Source organism: Culex pipiens, chromosome 1 (genome assembly GCF_016801865.2).
Source record: "Culex pipiens pallens isolate TS chromosome 1, TS_CPP_V2, whole genome shotgun sequence".
NCBI lineage: Eukaryota > Metazoa > Arthropoda > Insecta > Diptera > Culicidae > Culex > Culex pipiens.
Genome location: NC_068937.1, coordinates 63,601,278 through 63,615,658, shown reverse-complemented (window position 1 = coordinate 63,615,658; position 14,381 = coordinate 63,601,278). Strand labels below are relative to the sequence as shown.

Here is a 14,381-nt window from a genome sequence, read left to right as displayed (position 1 = left end):
ATTTATATTTTTGTATTTTTTTTATTTGACTCAAACTTCGTGGGGGCCTTCCCCTTGACCAAATAAGCTATTCTGTGTCATTGGTTCACCCATACAAGTCTCCATACAATTTTGTCAGCTGTCCATACAAAAATGGTAAGTAAATATTCAAACAGCTGTAACTTTTGTGTGAAATTTCTGATCAAAGGCAAAGTTGTAGGTATTGCTGAGGACTTTTGAGAAAAAATAGGTACACGGAAAAAAAATTTTCTTTGAACAAAATTTCCCAAAATACGTATTTTTTGATTTTCGAGATTTTTTGATATGTTTTAGGGGACAAAAATCCGCAACTTTTGAGCCATAGAGAAACATGGTCAAAAAATCTGCCGCCGAGTTATATTTTTAAAAATCGAAAAACTGCAAATATTTCGCTAAAATCAAACTTTCGGTGGCTATATCTTGAAAACGGAGCCCTTTATCAAAAAATCTATAAAGTACTTTTCGATTGCAAATTCAATTTTGCATTAAAAAAAATGATGTCAAACTTGTTTTTGCATAAAACTTCGATTTTTGTTCCAAAAATCACTATTTTTTCAAAATTCATAACTCGGCGGCTGATTCCTTGACCATGTTTTTCTATGGCTCAAAAGTTGCGGATTTTTGTCCCCTAAAACATATCAAAAAATCTCGTAAATCAAAAGTATTTTGAAAAATTGAGTTTTAGTGAAAAACAAGTTGATCAAAAAATCTGCAAATTTTTTTTCCGTGTACCTATTTTTTCTCAAAAGTCCTCAACAATACCTACAACTTTGCGGAAGACACCAAATTGATTAGAAAATTCACTCAAAAGTTGCAGCTGTTTGAATATTTACAGTCATCCCACATATTCGGAACACCCACAAATTCGGAACACTTTTATGATAATTTGTTAAAAGCATGCCAAATGCATCTTTTCTGTGTACCCTACTATTTTTAGGACCTTTATTTGGACATTCTTTTGCTATTTCATTAATATAAGTAGAACTTTTAAACAAAAAACTGCATTTCGAGACCATTTTATTCAGAGCAGCAAAACGCTGCTTCCAAATTGCCTGTTCCATAATTGTGGGATATTATTGTGCCTCCCACAATTGTGGAACACCTGAATTTAACTGATATTTTCACAAAAAAAGTTAGCATACCATTCATAAAACATTACTAAGCATGAGTTTTATTGGTTTCAGAATGTGAAGTCATTTTTTTTAATATGTGCCCCAGGAGCGATAAAAAAGATTGTTTACATCGTAAGAAAAAAGTGTTCCGAATTTGTGGATTTCAAGGGTCAAAGTTTTTCTTCAAAAACTTGATATAAAATGTTAAAATTTGCAGTTGTTCAATACAGCATTCGAAAGATCGCAAAAACAGCTTTCAAATGAAGGTAAAAGCGAATCATTATGTTCAATTATCGATTTTCTATGATTTTTTGAACATTGGCCGATCTGTAAACTGTTCCGAATATAAGGGATGGTACATACCATTTTTGTATGGACAGCTGGCAAAATTGTATGGAGACTTGTATGGGTGAACCAATGACACAAAATAGCTTATTTGGTCATAGGGGAGGCCCCCACAAAGTTTGAGTCAAATAAAAAAATACAAATAAAATCCATTTCCGGTTTTGGTAGAGAATTGCTTAGCAATTCCATTTGAAAAGGGCCTAAACCGAAAAAAAGTTCACCGATCGGGCTCAATTTTGTTCTGGTGGTTCCTTGGCCAAAATAATTAGACCCGTATTTTTTTTTGCTTGGCCATTCCCAGTCACGACGTTCTCACAGGATTCTTACAGAATTCTAGCAGAGCGAAAATATTCTTACTAGAACTGTGCCATCATCCTGCCAGAACTTTGCAAGAATTCTCAAAGATGGCATGGCTCGGCGCAGAGGTCTGGAGGACAAGTCTGGCTTCAACGTAGAGAACTGGCTCGACGAAGATCTTAATGCAAAGTGATATGATCGTGCGCGTAAAAGTTAAGAGTGTTACCGCAAAAATGTAATCTTTAAAAAGTGTAATATACAAATAAGTGAAGTTTACTGATCTGTTTTGACTCTGCAAGTAAATATCACAAAAATCCTGAAAGCCTAAACCGCTCGGGCACGTTCAATAGATCATTTTGGTAATAACCAATCATTTTAAAAATATTCAATTTAAATAAACAACACAAAAGAATCAACATCAATTTATTGTACACTCACTTTTAATTAGGTAGGGTAGAGTAGTCATCAATGAGACACGGGGAACAATGATAAAATGGCTCTCACAAGTCGTAGTTTCAACCAATCAGGCTCATAATTTGAGGAAAGGTGTGTCTACTGGATACACTTCTGCCATAATAGTGGCGTTGGTTGTGGACGCTCCCTTGCAAAGTTATTCATAAATGTTTGATTTTGGGGTGTAAAAGTAAATTATGACTGAAAATTAAATTTTCGCTCATAGGATGCCAATAACACAAAAACTAATATTTATCCAAATTTCTTTCGTCATTTCATAGGGCATGAGTTGGGCTACAATGGCCTTTCATTAGATTTGACCAAAATTATGAATATACCCAGAATCCAGGGCTGTCTCATTGTTCCCCACTCTTTTCAGCCCATGGGTAACAATGAGACACTTTGATTTTTCTTCATTAAACTTTTCAAAATCTAGGGAAATCTTTCAAAATATGAATTGGAAGTGATTTTTGGCATATTTATTGAGGTTTGACTTCATTTAGCCAAAAATATAAAGTTATTTGGTATAAATAAATGGATTTTACTAAATTTATTTACTTTTTAGTTTAACTTTTGTTAATTAAAGTTTCAAGTTGGCAAAATTGCTTTAAAATGTTCAAGGTAAGTCACCTGCAATGGAACAATACAAAAACATGATGTTTTACTAGAAAAGTATTGATTTTCGTAGAGTGTCTCATTGTTCCCCACCTGTCTCATTGTTCCTGCCAAGAGCGTCTACAATGAGACAGTTGGATAGCTCTGGCTGTAGAGGTCGGATCGATCTCATATTTTGATCAATGTTAGAACACATTAAAAGAAAGAAAATGCAACAAAAAGCTCATTAAAACATGCTGATGAAAAAAAATACAAAAATCGTTGAAAGTTGAAAACCAAAAGTGTCTCATTGATGACTACCCTACCCTATCTTTGCTTACACTTAAGTCTCTTAATATTAAATTAAACATTTTTGTTGAGTTGAAGACTGCGTGCAATCAAGTAGGCACTGTGTGCCGGCAGCTTGGTTACAATTATTAGTTAAAATAAACTTCTACCGATTGGACGTATTTGTAATCCACTGCGTTTCTCATTACTCTAACAAGAGGTTATAAGCCAGGACGTGCGCGAGCCAGGACTAGCGGAAGATGTCCGATTGGAATTACGGGATCGAACGACTGGTCGTTCGGGAGAACTGGTCCGACTGGAAGTTCGCGGTCCAAACCCACCTCGAAGTTGAAGACCTGTGGGAAGCCGTCGAACCGGAGGTAAAGGCGGATGGAACGGTGGAAGCGGTCGACCCGGCCAAGAGCAAGCTTGCGTGAGGGAAGATCATCCAGTTCTTGGAACCGGTAAACTATTACCATGTACGCGAAGCGAAGACGGCGCAAGAAGCTTGGAAGAACCTGGTCGACGCGTTCGAGGAGAGCGGACTCACGCGGGAGGTCGGATTGCTGCACAAGCTCATCAGGACCGATCTGGACAGCTGCGGAACGATGGAAATCTACGCGAATTAGATCATCTCGGCGTGCCACCCGCTGAAAAGCATTGGATTCCCGATTCCAGACAGGTTCGTTGGTGCGTTGCTGTTGGCGGGGCTGCCGGACCGGTTCAAGCCCATGGTGATGGCGCTCAAGAACTCTGGAATGGCGATCACGGGGGGCTCCGTGAAGACGATTCTACTGCAGGAGGAGGACGAGCTGTTGCCAGGTGAAAAAACTTTCGTTGCTAAGCGGCGAGTCAACAAGCCAGGTGGTTACCGACGCAACACCCAAACAGCGGGCGGTTTCCATGGCGACGACCAAACAGCGAGCGGCTCTCGTAGCAACCACGGTTCGCGAAAAAGTCAGCCGAAGGAACGCGGCCCACGGTGCCGGAAGTGTAACAAAATTGGCCACATTGCGAAGCACTGCCCCGAGAAGGATGCCGTGCGTGGGAAGCAAGCGTTGTGCACGGTGCTGTCAACATTCAAGTCGGCCGGGACGGACGACTGGTACCTGGACTCAGGTGCGACACAGCACATGACGCGGAACCTGGAGCTATTGGAGGACGTGCGGGACAGGAGCGGAACGGTTGTAGCTGCTAACAAGGAGTCGATGGAGATCCAGGCATGCGGAACGGCCACGCTCTTCCCGTCGTGTTTCAATGGGGAGGAACCTGTTCCGGTAAGCGATGTGCATTTTGTCCCGGATCTTTCGACAAATTTGCTGTTGATCGCACAAATCGTACGGAAGGGCAACACGGTGCTGTTCAACGCGGACGGCTGCATTATCCGGAACGCTGATGGCGGCGTCGTTGCGACCGGTGTTATCGAGGATGGCCTGTTCAAGGTGGACCAGCGCAAGAACAAGGCGCTGGCGTGCTCGCGCGTGGATACCCTCGAGACTTGGCACAAGCGCCTGGGTCACCTGAACGTGAGCAGCATCAAGAAACTGGCCAACGGTGTAGCCAGCGGTGTGCAGATCAGCGGAGACGGCATGGACGATTGCCAGATTTGCCCGATGGGGAAACAAGCTCGACTGCCGTTCAGCAAGAGTGGTTCCCGCGCCGAGGAGTTGCTTGATGTAATTCATTCCGATATTGCTGGTCCGATGGAGCGGCCGTCTCTCGGCCACGGTGCTCAAAATACCGTTATTATGAAAAAAAAATATGCACTCCGAGATTTTGGGGTCTATCGATTCCTTACACCATAGCGCATCTCTGTGCAAAAAATAAAAACATTCGCTGATGTAGTTTTCGAGATACAGCCCTTTTAAGATGTTACATCCGATTTTTAATAAGAAAACCAAAACAATCAATACAATTTCAGCACTTTAAAGAATATGCATTTCGAAATAATGATGTTTTTTGCATATCATATTCTTTAAAATGCTGAAATTAAATTGATTTCATAGATTTTCTTTGAAAAAGTCGGAAATAACATTTTAAAATGGCTGTATCTCGAGAACTACATCAGCAAACCTTCTGAAACTTGTCCCAGAGATACTTGACAGTCATATGAAGCAAAAAACACCTTTATCTCGAAATGCATATTCTTTAAAGTGCTGAAATTGTATTGATTTTATGGATTTTCTTTGAAAAAATCGGAAATAACATTTTAAAATGGCTGTATCTCGAGAACTACATCAGCAAACCTTCTGAAACTTGGCCCAGAGATACTTGACAGTCATATGAAGCAAAAAACATCATTATTTCGAAATGCATATTCTTTAAAATGCTGAAATTAAATTGATTTCATGGATTTTCTTTGAAAAAATCGGAAATAACATTTTAAAATGGCTGTATCTCGAGAACTACATCAGCAAACCTTCTGAAACTTGGCCCAGAGATACTTGACAGTCATATGAAGCAAAAAACATCATTACTTCGAAATGCATATTCTTTAAAATGCTGAAATTAAATTGATTTCATGGATTTTCTTTGAAAAAATCGGAAATAACATTTTAAAATGGCTGTATCTCGAGAACTACATCAGCAAACCTTCTGAAACTTGGCCCAGAGATACTTGACAGTCATATGAAGCAAAAAACATCATTATTTCGAAATGCATATTCTTTAAAATGCTGAAATTAAATTGATTTCATGGATTTTTTTTGAAAAAATCGGAAATAACATTTTAAAATGGCTGTATCTCGAGAACTACATCAGCAAACCTTCTGAAACTTGGCCCAGAGATACTTGACAGTCATATGAAGCAAAAAACACCTTTATCTCGAAATGCATATTCTTTAAAGTGCTGAAATTGTATTGATTGTTTTGGTTTTCTTATTAAAAATCGGATGTAACATCTTAAAAGGGCTGTATCTCGAAAACTACATCAGCGAATGTTTTTATTTTTTGCACAGAGATGCGCTATGGTGTAAGGAATCGATAGACCCCAAAATCTCGGAGTGCATATTTTTTTTCATAATAACGGTATTTTGAGCACCGTGTCGGCGGTTGTCGGTATTACGTTTCGTTTATCGACGACAAGTCCCGGCGAGTATTTGTGTACTTCCTCAAGACCAAGTCGGGGGACGAAGTACTGGCTTGCTTCAAAGAATTCCATGTCCTGGCGGAGCGCCAGACAGGCCGGAAGTTGAAGACGTTACGTACGGACAACGGCAAAGAGTACGTCAACAAGGGATTCCGAGAGTACTTGAAGCGGATGGGCATCCGACGCCAGACCACCAACGACTACACTCCAGACCAGAACGGGATGGCCGAACGCTTCAACCGGACAGCGGTCGAGCGAGGGCGCTGCATGTTGTTCGAGGCCAAGCTGCCGAAACCGTTCTGGGTCGAGGCGGTGAATGCTGCAGTTTACCTCATGAACCGATCGCCAACCAGCGGTCACAGTCTCACACTGGAGGAGATGTGGAGCGGAAAGAAACCGGATCTCTCTCACGTTCGCGTGTTCGGAACGAAGGCGATGGTGCAAGTGCCGAAAGTCGGATTCGAAGTCTCGTGAGTGTGTGCTGATTGGTTTTGAAGAGGACATGAAGGGGTACCGCCTGTACGACCTCGCGAGCAAGACTTTCCTGAAGAGTCGCGAAGTGACTTTCATCAACGACGGCTTGTTTGAGAAAGCGGCTGTCACGAAGAAGAAACCGGAGGTAATTTCCCTTGACTTCGGTACAACTCCGAAGGTTGATGCCGCGCATCAGCCTGGACTGGTTTCGCCGGAACCGGTTGCCGTTGAGGAGGAGCAGCCTCTCGATGTTGATGGTGTCCTCGAAGACGACGGCCACGAAGAGCCTGTGGTGGAAGCTGTGGTCCCTGGGCCTAGGACCGATGCTGTGGTCGATGACCAAGTAGCTGGCAGTAGTTCCACCATGACCAACGTACTCCCTCCGCAAAACATTTCCAAACCACCCGGGTCAGGGGTGTTGGGGCACAGCGGTCGGGAGCACATCCTTCCAGGCAAGTACAAAGACTTTATCGTTCTGGCAAAGGTCTACCCGTGTCCACCATTTCTCAGACACTCGAGGACAATTCGAGCGACTCCAGCGAATACGATGATGCCGACGATGTTCGGAAAGCTGTTGGCTCGAAATGGGTCTACAAAATCAAGCGGGACGCGGATGGTCGCATGTTGCGGTTCAAGGCACGGTTGGTTGCGCAAGGATTCAGCCAACAATACAGGACCGACTACGACGAGGTGTTCGCGCCGGTGGTGCGACAAACGACTTTTCGCGCGCTGATGGCTGTTGCTGCGAAGAAACGCATGACCGTGAAGCAGTACGACATCAAGACCGCCTTCCTATACGGCGATCTTGAGGAGGAGATTTACATGCGTCAGCCACGCGGATTCGAAGGCGCAAAAGGCAAGGTGTGCAAGCTGAAGAAGAGCCTGTACGGACTGAAGCAGGCGGCGCAGTCCAGATTCCAGATCAGAAGCTTCACGATGCCTTGAAGCTGCAAGGATTCGAGCGGTGTGTGGCGGACACGTGCCTGTACCGCAAGCGACGAGCTGGACGTTGATGCTATGTTCTTGTGTACGTGGATGACTTGATTGTTGCGAGCGAAGATTCGAAGATGATCGAGGCCTTGGCCGGAGCGCTGCAGCAAAACTTCGAGATGAGCGTGCTGGGAGACATCCGGTTCTACCTCGGCATGGAGATGGCATCGAGAAGAACGCACAAGGTGATTACTTCCTGAGCCAACGGAGAAGTCGTCGAGTCGAGCGGACTTGCGGACGCGAAGGTGTCCACCGTTCCCCTGGATCCGGGGTACATCAAGCGCGAGTCGGAGGAGGAGCCTCTTCCGGACAACAAGGAGTACCAGAAGTTGGTTGGGAAGCTGCTGTACATTGCCGTCAACACGAGGCCGGACATCTCGGCGGCGGTGTCCATCTTGAGCCGCAAGACCAGCAGGCCAACGCAGGACGACTGGAACGAGCTGAAGCGGGTCGTGAGGTATCTGAAAGGAACCAAAGATTACCGATTGCGACTGAGCCAGAACGGAACCGACAGCGGGATCGTTGGATTCTGCGACGCCGACTGGGCGGAGAACCGAGAGGACAGAAAATCCAACAGCGGGTTCGTGTTCAAGGTCAACGGCGGAACGGTGAGCTGGGCATGCAGGAAGCAGAGCTGTGTGTCGCTATCAACCGCCGAGGCCGAGTTTGTATCGCTTTCCGAAGCGGTGCAGGAGGCGCTGTGGCTGAAGGTGCTTTTGCGAGAGCTGAACAACGAGCAGCAAGTCGTTATCCAGGAAGACAATCAAAGCTGCTTGAAGATGCTGTCTGCCGAGAAGTTCAGCAACAGGACGAAGCACATTGCCACGCGATTCCACTTCACGAAGGACCAGATCGAGAAGGGGGAGGTAAGCTGCGTTTACTGTCCAACGGAGGACATGGTGGCGGACCTTATCACGAAGCCACTAGCCAGGATCAGGACGGAGAAGCTGGCTGGGATGATCGGCTTGACCGCAGCAGTCTAGGAGGATTGTTGAGTTGAAGACTGCGTGCAATCAAGTAGGCACTGTGTGCCGGCAGCTTGGTTACAATTATTAGTTAAAATAAACGTCTACCGATTGGACGTATTTGTAATCCACTGCGTTTCTCATTACTCTAACAAGAATTTTCTTCGACCCATATCCGTAGAATGTCCGCGATTCCGAGTCACGAACCGAACCCGGTGTTCTTGGTAGGAAATCGGGATCCGGGAAAAGTGCCGTCTCAGACGATGTCCAATTAGCGGCCGCCGGAATTGAGGGTGCTTGCTTTGAAGCTTCCCCGTGGGCCATGTGGTTCTTGGTTTTCTTAAAGTTGATCGAGCCTTCCAGGTTTATGCATAGGGACCCGCGCCTGTGGAATCGAAATCGAGGAATTAGGATAACTTTCAAGTAACCTATCTATTAATACTTTGCTTACCATATTCTGGGTGGCCAGGCGAACAACGCACTATGGTACATTGGGTGGCCACGTTTCAAAAAAGTGGCTTCTTCAAATATTTTTTGGTATTTTTTTCTCGAAAGTAAACATTCTAACTAAGAAAACTCCAAATTTTCAAAGCTCTAAGTTTGTTCATTACGGAGATACAAGCTGAAAGTCAAAAAATGGAGTAAAAAACTAGCGTTTTTCGTAAAAAATGCTTATTGTTTAATTTTAACATAGCACAGCCATTTTAAATAATTTTTCAGGACAATTATACATCGTTGGAAAGGTAATGAGATAAGTTTTGAAACTATTAATAGATAAAATGTTGTTTCCAAACCAAAAACTGAAGTTTTCATCGAATAACTGGAGCATTTTTTGACAAAACTTATTTTTTGTGTTTGTTAATCGAGTACTTTTTTTGCTAACCGATGCTAAACATGATCACTTGAAAGATTGGATCATAATCAAACATTGTTGAAATTTCCAGCCTGCGAATTTTTGCGTTTTTGGAGATATGCCATTTTGAACATTTACGTTTTATCAACATTTGATGCAATCTACATATAGTCAAGGCTAAAAACCCAAAAATAGCATGTCTAACGGCAAATCGTGTAACAGGCCACTGCTGAGTCCGAATATCGCGGTCACGAAGCCGGATTTCTTAAGGGAAGCGAGATATTCAAGATGGCGACCAATATGGCGGCTATATAGATAAGTTAACAATATCACAGTATGAAGGTTGTCGACGTGTCGATTTTAATTAATTTGGGGTCGCTGAACCCGAATATGACCATGAAAATCGGTCACGGTGACCCAGGAGCGTGTAATCCAAGATGGCGTCCAATATGGCGAAGAGAGAATCTTCAAGTATTTTTAAACAACATGTAACAGGCTTGTGACCGATCAAATTTACCTAATTTGAAGTCGCTGAACCCGAATATGACCATGAAAATCGGTCACGGCGACCCAGGAGCGTGTAATCCAAGATGGCGTCCAATATGGCGAATAGTGAATCTTCAAGTATTGTTAAACAACATGTAACAGGCTTGTGACCGATCAAATTAACTAATTTGGGGTCGCTGAACCCGAATATGACCATGAAAATCGGTCTCGGCGACCCAGGAGCGTGGAACCCAAGATGGCGTCCAATATGGCGAATAGTGAATCTTCAAGTATTTTTAAACAACATGTAACAGGCTTGTGACCGATCAAATTTAACTAATTCGGGGTCGCTGAACCCAAATATGACCATGAAAATCGGTCACGGCGACCTAGGAGCGTGTTATCCAAGATGGCGTCCAATATGGCGAATAGTGAATCTTAAAGTATTTTTAAACAAGATGTAACAGGCTTGTGACCGATCAAATTTAACTAATTTGGGGTCGCTGAACCAGAATATGACCATGAAAATCGGTCACGGCGACCCAGGAGCGTGTAATCCAAGATGGCGTCCAATATGGCGAATAGTGAATCTTCAAGTATTTTAAACAACATTTAACAGGCTAGTGCCCGATCAAATTTAACTAATTTGGGGTCGCTGAACCCGAATATGACCATGAAAATCGGTCACGGCGTCCCAGGAGCGTGTAATCCAAGATGGCGTCCAATATGGCGAATAGTGAATCTTCAAGTATTTTTAAACAACATGTCACAGGCTAGTGACCGATCAAATTCAAGAATTCAAGAGAGAATCTTCAAGCCTGTTACATGTTGTTTAAAAATACTTGAAGATTCTCTCTTCGCCATATTGGACGCCATCTTGGATAACACGCTCCTGGGTCGCCGTGACCGATTTTCATGGTCATATTCGGGTTCAGCGACCCCAAATTAGGTAAATTTGATCGGTCACAAGCCTGTTACATGTTGTTTAAAAATACTTGAAGATTCACTGGTCATATTCGGGTTCAGCGACCCCGAATTAGTTAAATTTGATCGGTCACAAGCCTGTTACATGATGTATAAAAATACTTGAAGATTCACTATTCGCCATATTGGACGCCATCTTGGTTAACACGCTCCTGGGTCGCCGTGACCGATTTTCATGGTCATATTCGGGTTCAGCGACCCCAAATTAGGTAAATTTGATCGGTCACAAGCCTGTTACATCTTGTTTAAAAATATTTGAAGATTCACTATTCGCCATATTGGACGCCATCTTGGATTACACGCTGCTGGGTCACCGTGAACGATTTTCATGGTTATATTCGGGTTCAGCGACCCCAAATTAGTTAAATTTTATCGGTCACAAACCTGTTACATCTTGTTTAAAAATACTTGAAGATTCGCTCTTCGCCATATTGGACGCCATCTTGGATAACACGCTCCTGGGTCGCCGTGACCGATTTTCATGGTCATATTCGGGTTCAGCGACCCCAAATTAGTTAAATTTTATCGGTCACAAGCCTGTTACATGTTGTTTAAAAATACTTGAAGATTCTCTCTTCGCCATATTGGACGCCATCTTGGATTACACGCTCCTGGGTCACCGTGACCGATTTTCATTGTCATATTCGGGTTCAGCGACCCCGAATTAGTTAAATTTGATCGGTCACAAGCCTGTTACATCGTGTTTAAAAATATTTGAAGATTCACTATTCGCCATATTGGACGCCATCTTGGATAACACGCTCCTGGGTTGCCGTGACTGATTTTCATGGTCATATTCGGGTTCAGCGACCCCAAATTAGTTAAATTTGATCGGTCACAATCCTGTTACATGTTGTTTAAAAATACTTGAAGATTCACTATTCGCCATATTGGACGCCATCTTGGATAACACGCTGCTGGATCGCCGTGACCGATTTTCATGGTCATATTCGGGTTCAGCGATCCCAAATTAGTTAAATTTGATCGGTCACAAGCCTGTTACATCTTGTTTAAAAATACTTTAAGATTCACTATTCGCCATATTGGACGCCATCTTGGATTACACGCAGCTGGGTCACCGGGACCGATTTTCATGGTCATATTCGGGTTCAGCGACCCCAAATTAGTTAAAATCGACACGTCGACAACCTTCATACTATGATATTGTTAACTTCTCTATATAGCAGCCATATTGGTCGCCATCTTGAATATCTCGCTTCCCTTTAGGAATCCGGCTTCGTGACCGCGATATTCGGACTCAGCAGGGTCGATTTAGCCTAGATCCATCAAAACCTGGTCTGTTACATGATTTGCCGTTAGACACAAGAAAATGAGCCCTTTTTCGATTTCGTGCCTTGACTATTCACTAACATTTCAGTCGAAATTTGTGCGATTCATAAGCAACATCGAGTGCCCGGAATTCGAAACAAAAGTGTCCAGATTTCGAATCAGCTTTTATCAGTGTCCGGGATTCGAAGCACAACAAGCCATTTTGCTTTTTAAATATTTTGCATGAATTATTCTCTTAAAACTGACTGTTTATACTACATCCTGATGATATTTCTACATTTCCAACTTATTACACGATTTTTTGCCAACTATAACAAAAATGATATGCTACTAAGTGTTATTTAGACGGACGCGGTTGTTGATGTTCAACAGCACTGGTTGAAAAGATTTGAATCGCTAGATTGCTGATACGTACGATCAGTTATGCTGCTAGCTAGCTATCAACTGAGGGGGAACCGGGGGAACCATGGATGGTCTCTAAACTTTGAGCTTTAACAGGAGTGTTCAAACTTTTTTCTTTTTAGCTGGATCCTTAAAAAAACAGTTTATTAGCATTTTTTAAAAAGACAATGTTAATCATCAATTGATATCGTTTACAAATTACAACTATTTATAGGAATAATGTCTGTCGCAAACGAATTGGTTCTACTGTAAAGACACTAATCAACTTGAATAGAAAAATAATTATACAGCGCTTAAAAATAAGTTAAAAAAAATTATTGTTGCTCCAAATATCGACCAGCACTGCATCTCGTAGAATTTTTTATTTTAACTGAAGACTTTGGTGCAATGCTACTGTTGTTATTCGTCACAACCACTGAACTGCTTGAACTGTTGTGCATATGAACTGAATTCTCTGGCACTGCAGCGGCGTTTAACCAATCGTTTAGACGATTTTCTTTAACTTGCGACAGATTTTCTACAGCGGAAAGCGTTATACGATTATACGATTTGCAAACTTCTGGACATAAGAAATTCAGTTGCCTGGAATCCACTTCATTGAAATGATCATTACGTCCTGGGATGTGTTCATTGTTCCCAGTGCAACCCTGCTCTGTTTTACTAAAGTCTGATAAGCATTCCTCTTCATCTGAGGAACACAGATCGATGCAATCTATAACTACGTGTTCTTCACTAGTGGCGATGTTCAAGACCGCTTGAGCAGGACTACCAGCTGCATTCAGAATATTGATATTTCTGTTTTCGATTTCTCGTTCGGTCAGTCTTTCCAAAATAATAGCGCATGGCTTGCATCTTTTAAGTAGCAACTTGTTGAAAAATTTGAAATTTTTTCTTTTGCATTTCTTTGACAGTTGACGCCTGGGAAACTTGTAAGAGTGACAGGATTTCTGATCCTCCAGACTTCTTTTGTGTGAAATCGTTACGTTGGCATTCATTTTATTTTTAAGCATCCATTTTGGTCTGTTCGTCACTACCACACCATCCTTTACAAGAGGTGGAGCGTAACAAAACCGTTCAATTCGCTCGAGGCGTTCTATTTGATAATCTTTAGACATAATAGTCTTAATACTTTTCAAAAGAAATTGACCACAAGGAGATGACAGAGGAATTGAGGTGCATTTTGACAGGGTTATGGTTCCACGTGTCCGTCTTGTGATACGCCGAAGCTTTCCTGTCGAATCTTCAAATAGATTGACGTTTGTATTACTTGAGGCTTCCGTAGTGGCTTCTGCTGTCCTTGTTGGCATGGGATTGTTCCGATTCAGCAAATTAAAGTTTAACAGAAATGCAGACATGTTTCTTTCGCGAGCATCTGCAGTATTGGTATCCGTTATAATAGGAAACGGTAATGTATCGTCTCCACAGAATATAACATCGTCATCGTCATCGTCCTCCTCCGGAGCCATCTTGGAAATACGACACGTTTTCTCGTGTTCCTGGAAAAAATATAATAGCTATGATACACATCGATTGGAACTCTAGCTTCTTGTCAGTTGATTAGTTATGAGTTGTTTTAGTAAAAATATACAGACGAAATTTTTTTAAAAGGAAATCGTTGAAGGATTGCTTCTAAATTCTTTCTGGAGATCTTTATCGGTCGGGCAGCATAAACGATTGCTTAACCCGGGCATGGTCTTCGGGTCTATATGACCCAAGAGCATGATAAAAGTTATCGTAACTGT

General features: G+C 42.5%; 1 protein-coding gene across 1 annotated transcript; it reads right to left on the bottom strand.

Moving 5' to 3' along the window:
- Positions 1–8,711: 8,711 nt before the first annotated feature.
- On the bottom strand, positions 8,712–9,214 carry LOC120426721 (uncharacterized). Its single transcript, XM_039591494.2, has 2 exons — positions 9,076–9,214; positions 8,712–9,009 (listed from the first exon to the last, which is right to left on the bottom strand). Exons 1-2 carry the CDS (start codon positions 9,114–9,116, stop codon positions 8,712–8,714), a joined length of 339 nt encoding a protein of 112 aa, XP_039447428.1. The 5' UTR covers positions 9,117–9,214.
- Positions 9,215–14,381: the final 5,167 nt, after the last annotated feature.

Excerpts from the sequence above, each read along its gene's own strand:
- LOC120426721 (XM_039591494.2), bottom strand. The coding sequence starts at position 9,116 with ATGTACCATAGTGCGTTGTTCGCCTGGCCACCCAGAATATG. Across the intron at positions 9,010-9,075 it reads GCCTGGCCACCCAGAATATG|GCGCGGGTCCCTATGCATAA; the intron begins GTAAGCAAAGTA and ends TCGATTCCACAG.